Consider the following 22540-nt stretch of genomic DNA (forward strand, 5'->3'; position numbering starts at 1 on the left):
AACTTCCTGGTTCCTCCTCAATCCGCCTTCCATCTCCACCCATTCATCTGGTTCTCAACTTCCTGGTTCCTCTTCAATCTGCTGTCCATCTCCACCTGTTCGTCTGGTTCTCAGCTTCCTGCTTCCTCCCTGATCCTGATCCATCTCCATCCGTTTATCTGGTTCTCAGCTTCCTGCTTCCTCCCTGATCCGCCTTCATCTTCACCCATTCGTCTGGTTTTCCACCACCTGATTCCTCCCTGATCCGCCTTCATCACGTCTATTCCACCAATCCGAAGATTTTCTCCATCCAGCTACGTGTAGAGATAGACAAACAGCTTGCCTCGGTGTCAGTGACTGCTGTTAGTTGCCTATTTTTATAGTAGAGCTTTTGATACAGTTTTGTTTGCTGTCTCATTTTTGGAACAGGGGTTAGATTTGAGTTCTGTTTTGATTTTATATTACTGCATACATTTAGAAGAATTCTATCAGGAAACACTAGGTTTTGGGTTGCTACTACCATCTATTTTCTGTGTTGGGTGAGCGTTTACATGGTTTGTTTTTGAGAGATTCATTGTATTTAAACTTTGGTGAAGTTCTTCCCTTTTTCTCATTTTCATTTGTTTCAGTAGCATCAGGCCGCTGCTGCTGCTGCTCTTCGTTTATGTGTTTTGTTTTTACTTTTGAATCATTGTGCATTAAACAATAACACACCTCACACCTGGTTCATTTATGTTACATCCCTTTACCCCTAGCAAGTTGGGTTGTAACACCAGATCACTGAATACATTTCGAGTAATGATCACCTAAACTCAAACACATGATTTGCACCAACTTCATCAAATGACCAGCCACAAAAAAAAAGGAAAGCGACTGGTGTCTGGATTTGTGTTGGAATAGTTCAGTCTCTACCTTTACCTGAAATAGAAGAGCATCACCTTGTTTTAAGATGTTCTGTGACTGGCGGACCACATGGGTGCAACAAAATACAAAAAAGACACAGTTCTATATTCCAACAAATGCAAGTTAAAACAAGGCAAAGTTGTACATTCAGATTTCAAATGAAGTTCACTGAAGTGACCCTTTGTTATTTTTGTAGTGCGGTTTAGCCTCAAGTGTTTGCACGTAGAAAGGGGGTAGCATAGAATAAACCAAATGTGCCCTTAAATTTCAGGGGAAAGCGAGAACTTCTTTTCATTCGACACTCACAGAAGCCTTTGGAAGGGGACAGCCTTGTCATGTTTGGTCTAGAAGCACAGACTTCAAAGGATGTGGTCCATGAATTGGGCCACGGTGGATACGAGCACAACAGCATCAACTGACGCACACGCTGGAGCCTCTTCCTCCTTATTAATTGTGTTATGTCACAAAATGCACAACCCGAACCCATCTTTACGCATTACACGCCATTGCTTGATTAGCAGTGTCTTTACATGAATAGGCTTAGTCACTGATAATTTGTTTATAAGGCCATCGAGGGATAGATCCCATTCCCTTTATGTGTTCATGTTACTCATAAATATAGAGGACAATAAAGTCTGAGATCCCTTGACTAATTCCTACTGACTGGGCTGAACGCTTGGACAGAGACTGTTTGGAAAGGCTCCCTGTGAGTACCCTACAGAAACATTTCAACCTTATGTAACGCTTTCTGAGGTCAAAGCATTCACAACAAGGAAGATGAATCTATTGCAAATGGACGGCATTCAATTTGTACCACTAAAGTGTTTTCCTCTGTATATTCTCTCCTCTCTTGCTGTTTCTTTTTCTCTCTGGCCTCGATTTTCTTTCAGTTGAGATCATCAATTAATTACGGCGGAATTGTTTGTTTCCCCACGCAAACTAAATTATGAGTTGCTGCTGTATCGGCTGGGGCTCGGAGAAAGAATCCTTTAATCTCACCTGGATCAGCCTGGGTAAATAACAGTTAATGAAATATTGCCTGCTTCGCACACCCCGGTGGATGGAGATGAACTTCTGCATGCTCTTCAGCCTTGTTGCGATGAGTGACACCAGACTCCGAAAGCTTTCTGACTGCCCTCTGGTGTCAAGCTCAAGTAGGAGGGTTACTGCTCCAGGTGTCAGTCTTTCGAATCACTTGTTGCACACAACCAAGTCCGTGTACGTAATATTATTCGCTCTGGGAGAATGAATAAAGGATGATGCAACATGAATGTTAGAGGGGATGTGGAGCGGAGACAGGGACCATATTGAAATTGCTCATTTGGATTGTTTGTTTTCACACCACCCCCTCAAAAAACTGTGAGTATTTAGACTAGTAGGTTTTTACAAGTGGATCTTTTCTTTAATCTTTTTGGTTTAAAAATGACTTCAGCATTTAATTGACTGTGTCAGCCGTGCAATTACTTAATCGACAAGACATTTAATCTCAAAGCGCATGTGTGTGACATGCCCTGAGAAAAATGCAATACTCTATTTCCTTTTAACACAGACAAATACGGGAGAATGGATGACCTTCATGATAAGTGCCCTTTTCGTATTAATAACAAAAAGCTCACGCGTAGTGGGCGGTGTCTAACAGCAACAGCTAGTTAGAGCTGCGCTTAATATCTACCTGGCAACAGATCCTGTCATCACAAAGAGGCTACTCGACTCCTATTAAAATCTGCCACGGGAGACTTATTTCCTGCTCCGTCTTGGACTACCTTGGCGAAGGTCACAGCTAAAAAAACTTCACAGGGTAACCTTTTCAAATTAAGCTCCGTGCGCCCCCAGAGTTCCATGGGATTAGGCTAAAACTTACATCATATTTTCATATTTCAGCTCAGCTATGTAATGATGTTAATATGGTCTCTCATTCATTTATAGGCGTCTCTTCCCTATATTGGATGAAACAGAGAGATAAAAAGGATTTTAATTGAAAAACACTATGGCTGCTTAGTGACTAGCTTGCTCCATCTAATAATGTGCGTTTACATTCTCAGCAGCTGTAATCTGGGTTCTGCTGGTTGCAGGTATGTAGAGGAGAGCTAGGTATAAGTCCCACACATGTCAGAGCCTCTCACACAATGACTGTTACTTCTAACCTACTTCTAAGTGACAGTTAAAGAGGGAAAGTGACTCACGGGTCCACCAAACAAACACAAAAAATAAATGACATGTCGCTGATTATACATTCGTTTGAAGATGTGTGTGCATGCACGTGCAACAATACAGGTTACTGCACCTGCTGAAGTCCTTTTGTTGTCTGAAATACATAAGGAAAGCTGGCAATGAAAGCTCAACAATAAACACATGAAACAAATGAACATGTAATTCATGGCTTACTGGACATAAGACATGATCAGCGCTGAATGAAACCACTATTACTGTGTACAACAGAGGTTACACACACACACACACACACAAAATATATGAAGAATAATCTAATGTATCAGGAATATTCATCTGTAATTTGCAATGCATTTCAGGATTTTTCACCTGCTATATAATTGTATATGTTGACTTGTAAATAAAATGTTGCTAACTGGTCATAAAGAGTTTTTTTTTTCATTGTGCAAACAAACTTTCATAAAGGAAAACTTTTGCTGTCGAGGTGAGGATGGAGCTCATCAGCTGCAGTTCTGCAAAAGAGTAAAATGTCTGAACAGCTGGCAGCTCACAGCGCACCTCCTGGCGACAGTTGTGCACGCTGATAAGTGCTCTGAAAGAGGTACGGCATATTCATTCAGGGCTGAGTCTTGCCATATCCTCAGCAACCCAGAGGGCCGTAAAGCTAAATTAAAGAAACACCATTCTGGCGATCTGGAGCATTAATAACGCAGTTTATGTTACAGTTTCGTGCGCCTCGGTGCGATCAGGCGCGCAACAGAAGGCGAGCGCACATGGACGAACATTTGTCCGTTTGAGTCAGTGACCGAAAAGTAACTGTGAAAAAGTTAAGCCAGCGACAGAAGAAAACCGGGAGGGTGCAATGTCCAGATCGTCAGCCCCGTTTCAGGGGAACGCACGGAGGTTTTCTGGTGTGGCACGTGGAAAGAGACCGCCGGATTTGGAGCTGTCGGAAACCACTTTTAGTGCGCCTGAACTGGGGACACCCGTGGGCAACGACACGTTTCCAGAAAGAGGCACAATGCCAGAGGACCGTAACACTGCCACCAGTGTACCCCCTGTTCACCTCCACCCCTACTTGTCTCACCCCCGGATGTCTGTGCGGATGTCCGTGTACAGCACCGGGATTCGTCCAGTCCTCACCCGTGCGTACATCCAAGGACGCGTGTATAACTTTCTGGAAAGGCCGTCTGGCTGGAAATGCTTCGTGTATCACTTCACAGTGTGAGTGTTTTTATTTTCATAATCGCCCAGATCCATGGGGTATTCAAGGGCATAATTGCAACTCTAACATCTTAATTAAACAGGGAGTTAATTGCGCATGTAGAGCCTTGGAATCCTCACTACAAAGAACTGTTAATCCCGTGAATTTTAGAAAGATGCTGCACAGATATCACAGCACAACTGGGGGTCCCTCTAGGAATATTATAGGGATATTTGGTCTAGCCATAGCACATTAAAAATGCCACATAATTCATCACAGACAAGAGAATCTCCGACAAACAAGGTCCCAGAGGAGTACTATAGGAATATTATACACATCTCTCATTTGGGGAACTATTTTCCTTAGCACCACTAAGTATTTAATTTCACAGAAGAGTTTGAGTGCAGCAGGGAGGCGGTTGTGGTTCACAGAGTTTCTAACAGAACTTTTAAACCAATTTGGATTGATAGGGAATTTATGTGCTAAAACGCCACTGTGATGAACATGTCACGTTACGGATCGCCTGCCAAAACCAATGTGACAGTTTTGTCAGGTAGCTTGAAAACCTATGTTTCTTGACAAATGAAATGTTGTTCCTAGAGATAGAGCCTTCTCTACACACCACTGATGTAATCCTACAGGATATATTTCACCTTTTTGTTTTGGTCTACGGTACGTCCAAGAAACTGACAGCCTAGTGGATCCTTGCTGTAGAGTTCAAACAGAGGTTTAGGAATGTGGGATATGATCTTCCAGCATGGCCCCATGAGTGTTGTATGTCCCCACTTCCTGGCACTGATAGCAGACAGCTAAACTTGGCAGTGTGTGCGCTGTGGAGGAGGTAGCGACCCTGTCTGGCGCTGCCACCCTGTGACCCTGCGGTGGCGGAGGGGACGCAAGGGAACACAGCCTGTCCGAGCAGGTTAGAGTCAGTGACTCAAAGGGAACATGAGCAAACGCGGTGCAACTCAAACATATTATAACATTACCCAGAGTAAAAAGGAAGGTAGTGATTACAGAAAAAATATGTGTTTAATCTTCAGCATTTTGGATTTTTTGACATTGTGTTATTCGGCTGAATGTCAAGTGCAAACCGCCACGATGAGGAGCCTTAACCTTCATGTAATGGCAACTGCATCTTGATTCCAAAAGGCTTACAAGAGAAAATAATTTAGTTTTTCATCATTTCAAAAGAAAAAAATAATTACTTCTTTGCCTGCATGGTTGGAAAACAGTGTTTGGAGGTTGCCTTCGCCTTAGTTTTTCATTCTGTCACATTCATCCCTGATGGCTTTTGTTTGCTGCTACTCTGCTCCATCCACATGACAGCCCTGTTTGCCTAAATGAAAACATTTGGGTTTCTGTATGGCCCTATTATACTCCGATGAAATTGCCCTGCTCTCCCAACCCTAAAAAAGTAAATGATGTGAGCAGTGCCTGTATTAATAATAAATATTCTTTCTACAAAGCATGGTGTTGGCAGAATAAAGTCTTTTACATTTAAAGGTACAGTGTACAACATTTGCTCCCCCTTTTGGCAGTGAAAGTAATTACACAAACATGTTGACACATGTGTATGACATGCACCTACAGTCTGTAGCTCCACAGTCCCTTCTCTTCTTTTAGCCTTTTAGCTCTTTCCAACAAGAAGAAGTCAGACAGATTACAATCCGTAATGACTTAATCCTTCCTCTGAATGCATACTTTTCTTGGATGCTTCATCGATTCTCTTTCATTAAACTTTTTTTTCAACTCATATTTTATCTTCTGTAAGATACTCCATCTCTATCGCTATGTCTGTTTTTGTCTAAAGTTTTGGCAAACCAGTCACAGCTGGCTGACATAAATGTGCCAGTGCACCAGGATGGGAACGTCTCCATGGAGACCAGATTCAGAACTCCGGAAAACCACAAAATATGGAGGGATTTATCTGGCACTGCTTAGCTCAGTCAGTATTCTGTGAACTTGTTTTGCATGGGCTTGAATGTAGCAGCCAACAGTTGCATGCTATAAATATGATTGCAGCATACTATACTTTATAAATCTTCAATATAGTTCAGCTTGCAGTTTTGACAAAACCTGTTAAGTTTGTTAATACTGCCAGCCAGTTTCTGATTAGTTCCATTACTTTTTTTGTAAATGTTTGAGAGGGAGAAAAGCAATTAAGAACAAGCGTGGCCTTATCACTGAACTTAAACGTCAGTGTCAGAGTGACCTGAAGCCTTATCAGACGTTCCCTTGAGTGTGAGCGTGTGTGTGCACATACGTAACACGGTTTGTATGTTAGTCTGTTGATACAGTACACTTATAGAGACTCATGTCAAAGAAATGGAAAGTGCGTGTCTCTTTAAAGGAACATGCTTTATATTTACATTTCTATAATTAATAAATTATATCTCATGTGCTCTTGATAAAAACAAAAGACAGCGCATATACCCGTTTTCTATTCACTGTATTTGCTGTCTTAGCACAACGCTTTGGTTGCCACAGTCTGAGAGTAAATACTGTATTTTAGTGTGGAACAGCATGGATCCATCCCACATGCTGGTTATAGATGAGTCAACAAGGAGAATTGGGAGACAACCCAAATCAGAAAGTGTTTTTCAGACTCAGCTGTATTAAACTGAAGCAGATATTCTGTCAAACAGTCGGAAGAAGTAAATTCGGACACATATTTTAATGATTTAACAAAAAGACTGAGAGATCATGAGTTGTTGTTGTTCTCAGTGAGCGCAGCGTTTTGACTTTCAGCCGGAGAAAATAAATCAGCACTTGGATTTTTTTTAAAAACTGCTTCAGTTCTCTGCTCTCCTCAACTGTCAAACATATTTCTTCTGACTGGATTTTAAGTAACATTGGAGCTTCGACTCTTAGACGAGCACAAGGTTACCCATCGGTTAACGCTTTCTTTGAACTATTAACCCCATACTAGCCAATTTTTTAGCTGAGGCTCTGACAGAGGATTCGATTGGTTCTTCCTGATTGATTTATCTGTGACATGGTCCGCTGAGTCTCTCTTATCCTGTCCCCTGCTTTGTTTCTACCCTCACTACACAACAGACTGCGAGTGAATCTGTCCATCAATAATGGATAGGAGCAATGCTTTGAGCTTTTGTTTATAGTCTGCTGTTGCCTATGTAGCAAAGCCAATGTATTATTTTGTCTGTTGCTACACCAAGCCCACAGGTGCCAAACACAGAACGTGTATTATCTATAAGCCTGGAGGTAAAGGAAGTGAAATGCTATGGTGCAGTTAGTGGAGAGGGACTGACGAGTCAGAGAGCCTCAGATGAGTAAAAAGTGAAGCAGAAGCGTATGCTCAGCATATTGAGCGTGTATGTTTACTGGCATTTCAAATGCTCTGATATAATTAAAGCGGCGTTTCGCTGACAAATTACAACCATTAGCGTACCTCAGTGTACGGTTTGGAAAGTTTGATGTCAGTTCTGTTTCTTTTGCTCGTCTTTTAAACGGCTTCTATCACATTTCAACATAAAGTTTTACAATTTGCGTCCCATCCTGGGAGCATTTTAGTGTTCTCCCCAATCTGTCATGCTCTTCCTAACTGACTAATATATTTCCATTTTCATTGTAATAGTCATTTTGAAGTAGTTACCAAACTCCTGAGTCATTTTGCTGTGTTCTGTTGTCTACTTGTTCGGTCCTTTAAGGCAACTTTAGCCGTGTTCACAGCAGCCCTGAGCAGGTCTCTAGTCAGTCTTTTATCTGTGTTGACGTGTGGCGTCCACGACCATGCCTGTGTGTGTATGTGTTGGTCCAAAGGGGAGTATTTGGATTCCTGGCCAGTCTTCAATAAGCTCAAGCTGGACCGTGTAGTGATAAGGGTCTCCGTGGTGCAAACACTGTAAACTATAACTCTCTCTATGCATAGTTTCCATCAAGTCTGCTTATACAGGAACGTTGTCTGAATGTTTCAAACAGTTAGCTGACAGGGGAGCAAATGCTACCACCTAACCTGTGCAAGATGCTCCAGTTACTAGCATCTTTCGGTGGGACGTGAACATACTCAAATATTTGCTATTTTCGGGGGGATTGGGTGGCTTCAGGTTTTACTACTGTAATGTCCAAAGTGTTACTTTTGGCATCAGACATGTGTGAAAGACAATTCTATTCAATTAAATACTTTATATAGCATCAATAACAATCTAATTTGTCTCAAGATGCAGAACTGCAGAGCCTACACAGTAAGCACAAAGGCTAAGATGGTAAGCAAATTATTTTAGCGGATTGTTTTAGCTTATGTTCTGTGTATAGTGGTGAATTCTTACACACATTTTACGCAGCCAGTTGCCCTCCATAGCTCCTCCATCTCATTCTCACCTAATCAACTTTGGTCTGTTAGCTTTAGCGGTTAGCCTTGGCTACTCCGTCTCCCTTCGCTTCTCCCTACCTCTCCGAGCACGTTGTGTCACATGTTTAGTTAGGGCCCTGTAGCTGGTGTGGACCAACCTAGAGTAGCTCCTGTTAGTGTAGCTCCTGTTAGCTTAGCTCCTGTTAGCGTAGGTCCTATTAGCTGGCCCCCGGGCGGTTGGGTGACGGTGCGAAGGAATCATAGTCCTACCCCTTCATGTTTAAGTTAAAAGAAAACTAAGGTGAAGAGAGCAGTAGACGCAAAAGCAAGTACATTTACACATGCAGCCGGAGTACATGCTAATGGATACAACAATGAACAGAGCCAGCATTTAAGGAGTTATATTACTATTGAGTAGGCTGGTATGATCGGTGAACTGATGAGGTTTTACAAGCAGGTCGGAGGCTCATGCAGATGCAGGTAGGAATGGACAACTCTAAGCAAAGAACACTCGGCAGGGCTGTGGGGCTCCACGGATTAGAAAATGCTGTCCCAGACAGTAGAGACAGAAAGGAAAGGAGAGGGGGAGGGGAGAAAGAGAAAGAGAGACAGAGAGACGGTGTTAAGGGCATGCCATACAACAGATAGTTTAACATAGTTTAGTCTTATACACCTTTTAGGGCTATAGCCGTTGGCATCTTTGTAGGTGGTTACCATGGTTACAGGTGTCTATTCCTCGGTTAATGGCAACGGCACGGTTTACTGGTTAACACACGTGAACGATGTTCACGTCCGTCTGCTCCGCAGTAATATAACAGACGGGCTCTCCGCAGTAAATTCAGTTAATGTTGTCCCTTCCAAACTCTGCAGCATCGCCACAGCTACACAGCAACTCATTCAGAAGATGATTCACTCACTTAAAATACCACTGACTTCCGTCTGGGTTATAACGCAAGATATTATACAGTGATATTTCTTTACAGGGCAGTTTAGATTTGCTGTCACTAATCCTGGTATGTATAGTGACAGGAAATAAACCCACCTGAAGCCACATCATCCAGGGGGCCTCTTAACTTCCCTTGTTATGAATGTCAGGGTACTTGCCTATATGTCTCAGCTGCTTTGTTGTCAGTTGTATATTAGTTAACTTTCTTTCGAGAAGTGCAGTCAGATCAAAAAGGTTAATGAATATAACTTTCCGTTGAATAAAAATTACTCCATTGTCCTAGCCTGGGTGTTCCCATACTGCTTTGCGCGCGATTTCATTCTCGCTGCAAAAGCAGTCTGGAAACCATCGCCCATATTTTCGCCTGAGATAGGGAACCAATCACAGAACGGGGGGCAGCAAGACGATGACGACGTCTATGCGCGACACCGAAGCTTGTAGTGTGTTAATCCAACATGGCAGCGGACCTAACGTTACCGTTCGATGCAGCCTTAGACAGTGTTTTAAGTAGCTTAGAACGCAAGTTTATTTAAAAAAAAGAGCAACGTTTGGCGTTGAAAGACTTCACTGCCAAGAAGGATGTGTTTGCTCTGCTACCAACAGGCTTTGGCTATGAATCGCGCGCAAGGCAGCATGGGAATTACCAGGCGCATTTGATAGACATTCGTAGCGCCCAATAAACGGCTCCAGGCATTTGTAAAACCACGCCTCAAATACGAGAAAATAAACACGTAGTTTCCAGACCAGCATCTCATTGAGATGTGCAGTCGCGTCAGCCAGGCTACCATTGTCCAGCTTTTCTTGTCCATCTTGAGCCTTTTCTTTAGTTTTTGTTACTGACAACAATGCAGAAAATTGTGTCTTAGTTCTTATTTTGATGTTGAGTGTTAAATTTATGAAAAAAAAAAAAATCTAAAATGCAATTCAAAAAGTCAATTTCAAGCGTCAAAGCCAGTTTCCTTGTCTCTTGGCAAAACGTCAGACTCTTTCCACATGAATCCAGTCGGACGTTCTGACCTTCATCGCCACATGTCTGCCAACGGAAATGAAAAGTTAATCGGTTTGTCCTTGCCCCAGTGCCAACCTCTCTGCAAAGTGTCATATAACCTATATATGCCATATCCTGTTAACGGACAAACGGTGGGAATACCACAACCCAACTTCAGCTCTTAGATTGGGAGCAATAATGAAAATAAAGACAGGAACTGTGATCCAGTCTTGGCTGGCTGGAAAACACATGAGCAAGGTTATGAGTTTGAGAATGGTTCATCACCCACGGGATATCGCAGTTAGCCCTTTTCCCTTCTTAATTTTCCATCAAATTAAACAGGGTCTCTCGCTTTGACTTGTGTGAAAATTATCACAAACTGGCGTCATAAAAAGCTGCACGTAGACCTTTTTAAAACAAGCTGCTATTTTCATCCAAATAACCAAAACACAGTCATTAAACAACTATTGAAATCTCGCCGGGCTCTATGATTTTTTCCCCCCTCTGTTTAAGTTTCATAATCTGAAGGTCACAACAACGAATGCCACTCATGTCTGTGGTATAATGTTTCAGCGGCTTGAAGCCTTATCTCTGAGAAATAATCTTTCATTTTTCTCTTGAGTTTTAGGAGCTTTAGACATCGTTGCCGGGTTTGAAACAGTTGTGACCTTGAGAGGGAGAAGGAGAATGCTAAAGAGCAATTTGGTGTTTGTTGATACTGCATGTGGGTTGTGTGCGCAAACCCGTGCGCTCATTATTTGACAAGTTTATCATGCGCTTTGCATTCCTGTGGTGGAGTTCAAAAGGTTCGCAGTATTTCCTCCAGAGGGCTGTCCTTGAATGTTTTCTCAAATTTAGTCACATACTTCTCATGGTAAAAATATAAAGTAATGTTATGCTGTCTTGAAATGTTATTTTTTTGTTTTGTTTTGTTTTTTTCTCCTTTTATTTCTGAAAGTTGTTTAGAAGCTCAGATCTAAACCAGACACCACAGTTGAGTGAAGTTTTGCAGCTTAAATCAAAGCGTGAAATGTGTGACATAAATTCAAGGTGGGATGCTGAAAAGGGAGGTGAAGGATTTGTGTTCGCATGACTTGACTTATAAGAGACTTTGCAAAGCTTTGATTTAAGGAAATGACATTTAGCAACCACCATCTAGTTGCACTTGGATTTTTATATTGTATAATATAAAAAAATCAAGTGAATAAGAACAAGGGAAAAACTCTGCAACACTAATCCACTCTAACTCTGTTTTGTTTCCTCCAGGTTTCTTATAGTTCTGGCCTGCCTGATCCTCAGTGTCCTCTCTACCATCGATCAGTACCAGGCCCTGGCTCACACAACTCTCTTCTGGGTGGTGAGTGTTAAATTTTGATTTAAAAAGAACAAACCAAAAAACTTTAAAGGTCATTTATTCTAACTGGATTATTCTGACCCAGTTACGGTTTGTAGTTAAATGACCTCTAGCTGTGATGAGAGACAGAACCACTCATTTGAGTAAATGGCACAAAAATCACACACAGTAAACAACACAGTGAAGTACACACATCACTGAACATGATAATATCACTATGCAATTGTTAAGCTGAACTCTAGTCATTTTAATGTATAATCAAACAAGTTAGACAGAATACATAGAAAATACAAGCTTAAAAATGCAACAGCATTGCAACAAAGGTCACAAAGCTGTGACCCTTGCAAAGAAATTAATTTGCGCATAAAATTAAGGAGTCAGGTCCTAACTCCTTAATATTATATGTCTGTGTAAAATTTTTCTTTTTGTCTTTGTAAAATTTACCTTAACTGTTAAGGTAAATTGCATGGACACACCACTTTCTCAGTCCTGGCCTACATTCTCTAATGCAGTGGATTTTTCAACCCTTTACCAGAAAAACATTTTTGGTTGAAAAGCAAACGTAAAACACAGCACTATAAGAATCAGTGTCTGATTAAGTTTTTCCACAACTTTTTTAACAATATCTGTTCCCATTTTATCAACTCTGACAACGGCACAGTCTTCAATTTCTTTGCTGCATTTTTGTCCAGTATGGTCTCAGCTAGCACAACATTGGCGGGAAGGAGCACGTCTTCACATAGTAGTTAATGGTTTCTTGACTTTAGCTACGACCAAACACACCGCATAAGAGGCCTCCAGGGCTTTGGCGGATGTTGTGGAGGCTTGCTGCATCGTGTCTTGAGATGACCTGCATTCGAAAAGTTTCCTCTTAAAAAAACCCAGGTGACTTACCGACATGACGTGTTTGTTTTGTCCTGAGATGACGCTGAAATTGTGCTGGCTTCATACTACTGTTGGCTAATTTCTCCCTCCAGAGAAAACACGATGCCATGAGTTGGTTGCAACTCGTAGATGTAAATCCCATCAAAACATATTCCTCTGAATACTGCCAGTACTTTGCAGGCTCTGGCTTCGTCTTCCTTGGTACTTGTGCTTCTGTGTTATAATTGCTGCTGTGCTTTAACCACAACTCCATTGTTTTAGTTCTCAAGGCAGCAGTGATTGACAGGTGATGCCCATTGGCCATGTGGCACATGCCAGGTTGGATCAAACCATCCTGGTATGAGGGACATGGGGGTTTTTGAGGATTTGATAATTTACAATTTGAATATTTATTAAATACTGTAACTATTTTTAAAAAATTAAATTGATAGTTGATAGACCACTGCTCTAATGTGTCTTGGCTCCACATAATAAGTTTAAGAAACCAGAATGTGAATCTTCAACGAGGTCCTGAACATAATTGTTGCATCAGTCAGTGTTTGGGAGGTACGGAAAGAACCCTGCTAAAAATAACAGAAGTTGCTACAGCTGTAAGAAAGGAATAAGGATTATGCCTAGTTCTTTCAGTGATGCTCAGACAATGAGAAGCATATTACATGCAGTGAACTTTCTATGGATGGTGTCCAAGAAGAAGAAACACACTGCACACAAAACAGCACAAAACTGAAGGATTAAAGTTTGCTCTAGACAGCCAAGAATATTTACAAAATGTAGACCTTTCATAATGTTTTTTGTTTGTTTGTTTTTCTTGTTATGGTTTTGGCCAGAAATGCATTAAATTGACTGTGAAATTTTAATCCTTTTAGTGATATCAACCAGGAGTTTATTCTGTTTTGTTATATGCTGCCTGTTCAGACCTGCTATTAACATTCACCCTGAGTGATCTAATCACAAGTGGCCAGCTTTAAGTACAGATGTGAACCCATCCAACATACACTGAGGAAGCATTTGAGATCTGATCGCTGAGACCACATTTAGCAGGGTTCTGGGCCGCTTGTAACCACATGCTTTTAGTTGTGTACCCTCTACTCAACTTGCATGAGCGAAGTATGTTGTCGTTCATTTAGAAAAAAACACACAATTAATTCTCTGTGATCACTAGAAAAGGCAAAATCACCATTCTCTTCTACTCCATTGTCCTTCTAGCTGTTAAAGTAATAAATCTGAACAATAACAGACAAATGAAATAACAAAGTAAATTATTGAATATGAGTGGATAAATGTAATGCCTTCATAAAATATGTATCGGCATGTGGTAAATTAACAATGTGTTCTCTACTTACCTTTATTAATAGAGAGTTTTCTTTCTTTCTGGGTGGAGATAGATAAATAAACTGCAGCCCAAATGATGCCGGTGTTTGTTTGCATACCGAGCGCAAAATGAAAATTGATGGTTCAAGATCCATGCAGAGACACATTTTAATGCTAAGTGTGAACAAACCAATTTAAAGTTGCCCAGTTACGATCAGATCGACAGAGTCAGAATCCTCTAGTGGCCGTTGTATATAAAGGGCAAATGAGAAACTCAAGCATGTGGCAGGTGGATAGATGGGTCAACAAAACATTGGACTGAAGCAGTGGGGATCGCTGTTCATTTTCCGTTTCAAACAGATATTCATCATGATTATTCCATAACCTTAACCACATTTTTAATATTGCAGTTATCATGTTTTGGATTCATAGGGGGAAGGTTATGCCACGGAGAAGACAGGTGCAATATCTGGGATCTCAAAAATGATTTATTTGCCCATTGTCACAAAACAGTTGGTTGCTGGATGCTTCCTGACCTGTGACTACAGTACTTGTGGGATTAGTTTGCTGAACACAAACGGCTCTACTTTCCTTCCTGCTAGTTCACTATAAACTTTCAATGGTTACAGAGGCATGAATGAGCCACGGCATTGCTCTTATCCATGATTGTGCTCTCACATGCTGAACAAACTGACCGAACTAGAGTTGTGACGTTCGCAACGAACTGAATCTATTGACCAGCTCTTTAAGACGAACGACGGGAACTGAGTCGCAGTTGTCAGACGCATTTTTTGGTCTTTACCGAATTTCTCAAGTGTTAAATAAAGCATCTGTCTATCTAGAATACATATTTTAGATATAGATATACTCAGATATCGCAACAAGAGAACATATGTTGATGAAGTCTGAATGATTCTGATCCAAATGTTACTCTATCACAGCGCTTATTTCGAGTACACATAACACAAGTAATCCCCAGGCTGGAATCTTAAAAATAAACAAATATCAAAATGTGCCAGTCTTTTGAACGGCTCTTTGAAAGGAACTGATCCACAAGATCCAGCTCCCTTCAAAAAGCCAAAAATCCCATCTCTAGGCCTAACACAATAGCACGCAATAGGCTTTAAATACTGGTTTGATCAAACCAAATGAACCACAAAGGCATAGTCAAATAGACTAGACTTACAACTAAATTCAAAGTACAACCGAGAGCACCTAAATCCCCCCATGCCATATCAGCACATGGTACAGCCTGATCAGCTGGCTCCAGCATTAGTGCATGCTCCACCCTCAGCCACACTTTTTACTCACCAGGAAGGACACCCTAACCAGGTAACTCGAAAACAAAGAAATAAAGATTAATAAGTCGAACAAAGCAACCAAACTAACTTGCCAATATAACCTATTAACTTTAATGTGTGCACTCCATTTAACGTGTATGGCTAAAAGCAAAGGAAAGCCTAAATTAAGCAAACTGTGTACCGTTTAAATTACTTGAGCATTAAGTGTGGTTGACTGCAACTGGAACTAATGGGATGAGAGTGTAGGCTGTGGAGATTTTCCCATGTAATAGCCGTGTGCATTATAAACACAAGGTCACAGCCAAAAGAGTAATGCAAGACACGTGCCTATACTGACAGCAGAGTGTGGCAGTGTGATTGAGTTGTGTGGGCTGGGGAACAGATTTCAAAAATAATTAACTTCTATGAATTAATTGGACAATGATGATATCTAACGTCATTACTAAGACTAGGAGCAGTGTCTCTGCTAATAAGTGCAAGTATTCTCCTGCATTTTACTGGAAACCAATTGCTAAGCCCGCATTTTAATAAGCTTTTATGCCGTGGTACACAACTACCAAATTATCAAGCGCAAGTGGTGATAACGCTTTGAAGCAATTCCACACTCCACAGTATCTGTATCTGCAAGCTGGGCGGTTGCAGTGCTTCATAAAAGTAACGGTGTGCCGGTAAAGGCTGGACAAAAAAGACGGCCCGGTCATGTAAATAATTCAGATTTCAAAACATTAAAAAAAAAAATCAGCCAGCTTCATGGATATTTTATCACTATGATATATTCCATGCATTTGTTCGACCTTAAGGATAGGCGGGATGTGTTTGGCCAAGAAACGGTGAAAGTAAATAAAACCCTGTTTGTCTGCAGCTTGTCTTTAAGGATCCTGCTCAGCGGTCCATGAATCACATTCGTCCGAGAGATACCAGACAGGTTGCAGCAATTTAAAAGAATGTAAATCTCAAGAGCAAGATACATCTTTTTTTGTTTGTTTTCATAGTAGATAAAGCTTATCTGCTTTTCTCCCTCTGCTGTGTTAAATCTGATCTTTCTTTTGACTTCCATAATCTGTTTGGCACTTGTTTTGTCAGCTTTTGCTGGTTGACGTATGCAAGCAATTGTGATGATTGTGATACATTAAGTTGATAAGGATGAGTTTTTTTTTTCCCACATTATTTGCAAATTAACTCATTCCAAGAAATTAAAAAAGATAATGACAAATTTCAAAGCTATTTTTTAAATGTCCCTTTAATTTGATAGCTGTGAGTGGGAGATGGGATGCGATGAGGGCTGTTGCCTTGTTTATGGGGCCCAGTCTCTTCCAGGTGTGCTATAGGACCACCAAAATATGATGATATAAGCCCTGCATATGTCTGAGACTAAACAGCAATGTTTAATTTCTATTTCTGTTTTTTCTGTATGATCTGAAATACCAAATATCGAGCCACTGCTGTGTGAAAAGTAATTTCATTAGTTCATTGACCTGCCTGCTGCCTCACAAAAACAATTTAAGGAGTTTTGGGGTTTTTTTTTTTAGTTCAAACTACCTAAGCAATTTTTCCCCAAACAATTTCATTGTGTCCCGCCAGCCTAAGAAGGTTATGGCCTCTAAAATCAATAGTAAACGGGATAAACTTAACCCTGAGACACCATCTGCTGAGCACAGGAACTGTTTGGGTGACGGGTGAGTCGCTCAAGCTCAGATGAAAGAAAAACCCCAAGAAGGGATAAAAAGGGCTGGAGGATTTTCTTTGAGGAGGACTGGAGTGGGCCACATGTGACAAGTTCACCTTGGTCGGCAAGATAATGGGATCAAATAGTCATGGTCAGGATCCAACATGTCCATTGTTGGATTCATACGATGGAAGGCTGCACCACGTGCTCTCCTGTGTGTGAGTCAGGCATCTGATCAAACAGAAAGAGTGTGACTTGTATTAATAAATCGCACACGATCATGAAATATATACTCCGTGGCAAAATATTGTCCTGCCTTAGGTTTACCCTGTGGGGATAATCTTCTTATTCTCTTTTGCACAGATAATGAATATTTAATATTCGCTACTGAACCTACCAAAATCTTTTCCACCCTCCATCCCAAAGGGCCTGTTTTGCACTTTGTGCTCTCTGGATTTGCTCTGACCCTGCCACTCTTTCATTCTCTCTTCCCCCGCTACAGAAGCATCTTCTTTGTTTTTGTTTCTTTCTTCCTGCACACTCAAGGTTAACAGAGACCACGCTGTTCTTTACTTGGAGAGGCAGCGCTGGCTGACAGTGATTGTAGTAGTGTGTTTGGCCAGATGCTTGGCAGTTTGCCCGTGGGATCCACATTCTCAAAAGAATCGATCCTTTTTTTGTGTTGTTTGAACTATTAAAAGTATTTCTGTGTTTTGTTTCTTTCTTTGCAAAGGAGTTCTGGCAGTGTAAGATGTGCTACTTGTGGTTTCACTAACAAAGACCTTACAAATGCAAATTACTTTATTGGAATGACATTACACCGGAGGGTGTAGTAAAACGAGGGTCAAGCATGATGGGAGAAACCGAGGGACGAACGTGGATCGATGGTTGGTTTAGGTCAAAAGATGCTGCAGAGAGGAACTCGGGGACTGCGACTCGATGTGGGGGCAATGACTCAAGCATATATCTTAGATTTATTGCCACCCTTGTGGTTCCTGTAATGAGAAAGAGGGAAGAGACGAAGCAGAGAGGGGTGGGGTTGGAGCGCAGAGGGATCTGAGAAAGAAAGAGAAAGAGGTTGGGCACAGGTAGCTGGGAGAGAGTGAGGACTGGTCACCTAAACATAAATTAAAATTAAAATGTGTTTCAGTTTCTCACCAAAAAGCCTGCACCTGTCTAATAGTGCATAAAGTTAACACATAAACTGGATGGATGTCTGCTGTTGTTTTTTTAGTAGAAGTTATAGTGTTTGGATGAGCGGGTATATCTGAATGAGAGCCTGAGGAATGAACGTGCATAAAATAGTGACTTCACACACGTCAATCACAACCGCGCCCTAAAGCCTGCCCAGGTTTATTGTCTATTTTTCTCTAAACGTGATCATATTTTACAAAATGAACATCATGCCGTGATGCATTCTGATTTGAAACTTAACGATTGAGACGTCAAACCCCTTTGAGCAGTTGTTTCGCCCTCTGCTGGCCATTGGAAGAAATGCAAGCTCAAGGTCCATTGGTTCTTGGCTCCACTGTCAAACCCAGAGGTTATGTCCGCAGTCTTTGGTGTTAGCAGTCTTTCAGTGCAGTCTTGCTGCACACTTCTGCACAACGGGGAAAATCACCTCTATCACATGACACAAGGCATTAAAAACTCGCAAAGAAACATTAAAAAATGTTCGGAAATACAAACCTAAACTCCCCACCAGTCAGTAAGAACTGAAGAAGTCAGTTTGTTGAGGGATGAAATGTCTCCAAAAAAACGGAGTAAGTCCTTTTGCCTTAGGTTTTGATATGCCATGACCTGCATGACTGAGGAGCTTCACAAACGCTCACAAAAAAACAAACAGATTTTGGAATTTGCTCAGGTGTTCAAACTGTTCACTATTCTGAGCACTTTCAGACTTTTGCTTCCACCTTGGCCACCTAAAAATTGAGCTTCACGGATGATTATCTATTCTGGAACGAACAGCTCCCAATACAATCTAAACTCCCCTATATGCCTGTTTTTCTTCCTTCCATCCTTCCTTCCTGGTTTGCTTTTTTTCTTCTTCTTCATTTTGTTTTTCAACCATGAAGCAGAAATCCTCAGCGAATAAATTAGGAAAAGTAACTCTTTACGCCATAGCTACGGAGGGCACAATTTAACATTTTTAACACAATTTTCACTGGACAACTTTATATTCATCGGCATGACGGTACTTTCGGCTTCAGAAGAAAGAAGAACACCTCCAATAGTTCAGGACAGAAAATGTTTGTACGACACGGATAACCTCGTCCGGCTCAATGCCTCAGTTCTTTCCGTCTCATCATTCATTGCATAAGGATTGTGTCGCCATTAAAAATCTATGAGAGGCTATTGATTCACTTTCAGACGGCTTCTTCTCCAAACGCTTGTCAGTGATTAAGAGACGTGTGGAGGTAATTGCATTCTCACTCACAGCAGTTCATTAATTTCCACATGTTGGTGTCATTGTGTGCTGTAATTGATTTTATTTTTTTTTAAAACCCATTTGTCCTCGAGGAGCGCTGGAGGAAACTTGTGCACAACCGAAATAGCTGTAATTGAGAAGCTACGATTGCATGAGCTCCGTGTTTAGCAGCGGACGCATGCTGCTTTGGCTTATGTCCGTTATCGTCAAAATATAATTTGGAGAATAAAGGGCTATGAGGCTACCTGTTTCCCTGTAATTACAGTCACTGTGCCAAGCTAAGTAATGCTAACAAGCTGCTGGCTGTGGCTGTGCAGGAATAAAAGCGTCATCAATCTTACCACGTAGCTCTCAGGGAGAAAACAAATAGTACAGCTAAACTCAATAGGAGACGGTTACATGAAAGGCTTGTGTTTTATGGTAGCATTAAACCACCTTTAATTATCCATGAAACTGCCAGTGAAGTGAAATTTGCTACTGCGTATTAACATACATGTTTCCTGATAGAGCAGAGCTACAGAGCACCCTCCTGAATGTCAGCGCTGATTGGTCAGCTCCAGTGGCCCGGACAGACACTGCTAATGCATGATGGAGTTGACAGCCAAAGCCAGTACAGCTGCTGGTGAATTAAAGAAGCGCAGGAAGAAAGTGAAAATGTTTTTACTGTCATGAAAAATGACGCCCTCCGCACACATAAAGGGATTCACTCTTCACCCATGGCTTTGTAGCTGACAGTTGTCGATAGTAGATGTTCCAGGCTGTGGTTTCCTAGGCAGGCCTCTTGTGTATTTCCCACCCCAAATGTTTTGCAATTGAAACAAGCAGAAAAAAAAAAACAAAACAAAACAAAAAAAAAAACTGTGCTAGTGTATGAGAACAGTATAGCACTTTTTGCTCTCTATTGTTCGCCCAACGCCCCAAGCTCACTACCAGCATGGTGAATTCGGTTGTAGGAACCAAAAAGTCTTGCACAGTGCGATGCAGCTGACTGTGTTTATTGTATACGTCAGTCATCGCGCATAAGTCAGCCCCGTAGTGCAGGGTGAGTCATCCCCGTTTGTGAATCATTTTCCATGAAATGACAGACTGTAAAATGACATTTTTAATCCCTGCCAAACACTTTGTCAGTGCTGGGTGAGGTGACTGAGGTGACACGATGTCAAATTTGATTTCATGAGAACAAGCAGACGATCCACAAAGTAGAAGTTACTCCACACCCTCAGATTTCACCCAGCTGCAGCGTCTCTTGAGGACATTCATCAACTCTTGCACAGCTCTCTCTGATTTATACAAGATTTCCCGCATGCATTATGTAGTAGTAGTCCGTTCCACACAATTTCTTAACTGATATACACCGATCAGCCACAACATTAAAACCACTCGACAGGTGAAGTAAATAACATTGACCACCTTGTGACAATTCAATGTTCTGCTGGGAAAGTTTTGGACCTGGCATTCGTGTGGATGTTACTTGGACATGTATGTATCACCCACCTAGACCAGACCAGGCACCCCCACTCCATAGCAATGACACTCCTTGGTGGCAGCAGCCATCCCCAGCAGGATGCAGCCTGACACAGATACACACACAAAAACGGTTTAGGAACAACTCAGAAAAACATGAAAAACAGCACAAGGTGTTGACCTGGCCTCCAAATTCACTAGATCCCAAATTGATCAAGTACCTGTGGGATGATCCACAGAGGCCCCTCCCCTCAACCCATAGGACCCAAAGGCCCCCCACTAACAACATTCTGTTGCCAGACACCGCAGGACACCCTCAGAAGGTCCATGTCCATTCTCTGACGAGTCACAACTGTTTTAGAGGATGAAGAGTCATAATGTCGTGGCTGATCGGTGAATAAAATCAGCAAAGCTCCACTTTTGAATAAAAGGAAAAGAAAACATTATTGAACATTTTGTCAGTATACATAATCACACCTTTTCATCAGGCCCAAGTACTTTCAGCAGCTGAATCAAAGAACTGATCAATGATGTGGTGCAAATTAAACGGTGACAAATGGTGCAGCTGCTGGACGTAGAAAGATGTTAAGAGAACAGTTATTCATGATTTAATCCTATTCGTTTAAAAGCAAACTTGGCTGAGGCCTGAGCAGCTGTTCAGGTGTTCCTGCACTGAATAACCTGCGTCTGAGACTAGTTTATTTATTTATTTATTTTTTTTTATCCATCTGTCCCTCTCCCCCATTTGTCTGACAGGAGATCGTCCTTGTGGTGTTCTTTGGTGTGGAATATTTTGTCCGCCTTTGGTCAGCAGGCTGCCGCAGTAAATATGTTGGCATCTGGGGCCGACTACGCTTTGCCAGGAAGCCAATATCTATTATAGGTGGGAACACAACCCCCCGCCCCCATCCACCGCGCATATCTGTGTACATCCACACAAACAGACGTATCACTCCACACCCACACATAATATTTAAACAATATCTATAAAATTCCCTGAGCTTCATCCCAAAATGAGATATCTAAGACAAATTCGGCATGAAATTAAAACTGTCACTGCAATATTTTTCCACCTTCAGCTTTTTATTCTTAAAATTGGAGCCTCCAGGTGTTTATTTGAATATGCCGCAAAGAATATTAACATTAATGTTGTCTGTTACCTCTCTCTCGCCTAAATTGATTAATAGAATAATTTTGGCACGAAACCCATGATAATTTCTTAATAGAGATCTTTCCCACTTTCTTTTTTGACTTTTCCAAACCTCATATGGGCAACAACATTTTCTGTATATAGTCTGAATATGTCTGTGAATATATTGAAATTAGTCATGTCCCTATTTATGCTATATTAATACTTAAAGCCCCTTATTCTCTTTAAACACAGATCTGATTGTAGTTGTTGCCTCAATAATTGTGCTGTTAGTGGGCTCCAAAGGACAGGTCTTTGCCACTTCTGCTGTAAGGTAAGAGACTGTATGTGCAGTTGGCCAAAAGTGTGTCGATACTTTTGTGTGCCCCCGGGCCTTTCTCAACGTGACCACGCATTCCCACACAAACTCGGGTCCGTAATGAATGGTTGCCCTAGATTGGTGTGGGACCCATCAACGCCCTTGGGATTACCTGCTCAACT

At 41.4% G+C, this 22540-nt stretch overlaps 1 protein-coding gene across 1 annotated transcript in view; it reads left to right on the forward strand.

The window, feature by feature from the left end:
• Window positions 1–3467: 3467 nt before the first annotated feature.
• Window positions 3468–22540, forward strand: part of kcnq1.1 (potassium voltage-gated channel, KQT-like subfamily, member 1.1) — a gene marked incomplete at its 3' end in the record, with an annotated part of 41795 nt that continues 22722 nt past the window's right edge. The window contains exons 1-4 of the mRNA XM_084575016.1: window positions 3468–4275; window positions 11768–11858; window positions 21667–21793; window positions 22295–22373. Coding sequence (XP_084431142.1) covers window positions 3914–4275; window positions 11768–11858; window positions 21667–21793; window positions 22295–22373 — 659 coding nt within the window. The 5' untranslated portion in view covers window positions 3468–3913. The remainder of the gene's footprint in view (window positions 4276–11767; window positions 11859–21666; window positions 21794–22294; window positions 22374–22540) is intronic.

The sequence above is a fragment of the Chelon labrosus genome (assembly GCF_963514085.1).
Source record: "Chelon labrosus genome assembly, chromosome: 3".
Lineage (NCBI taxonomy): Eukaryota > Metazoa > Chordata > Actinopteri > Mugiliformes > Mugilidae > Chelon > Chelon labrosus.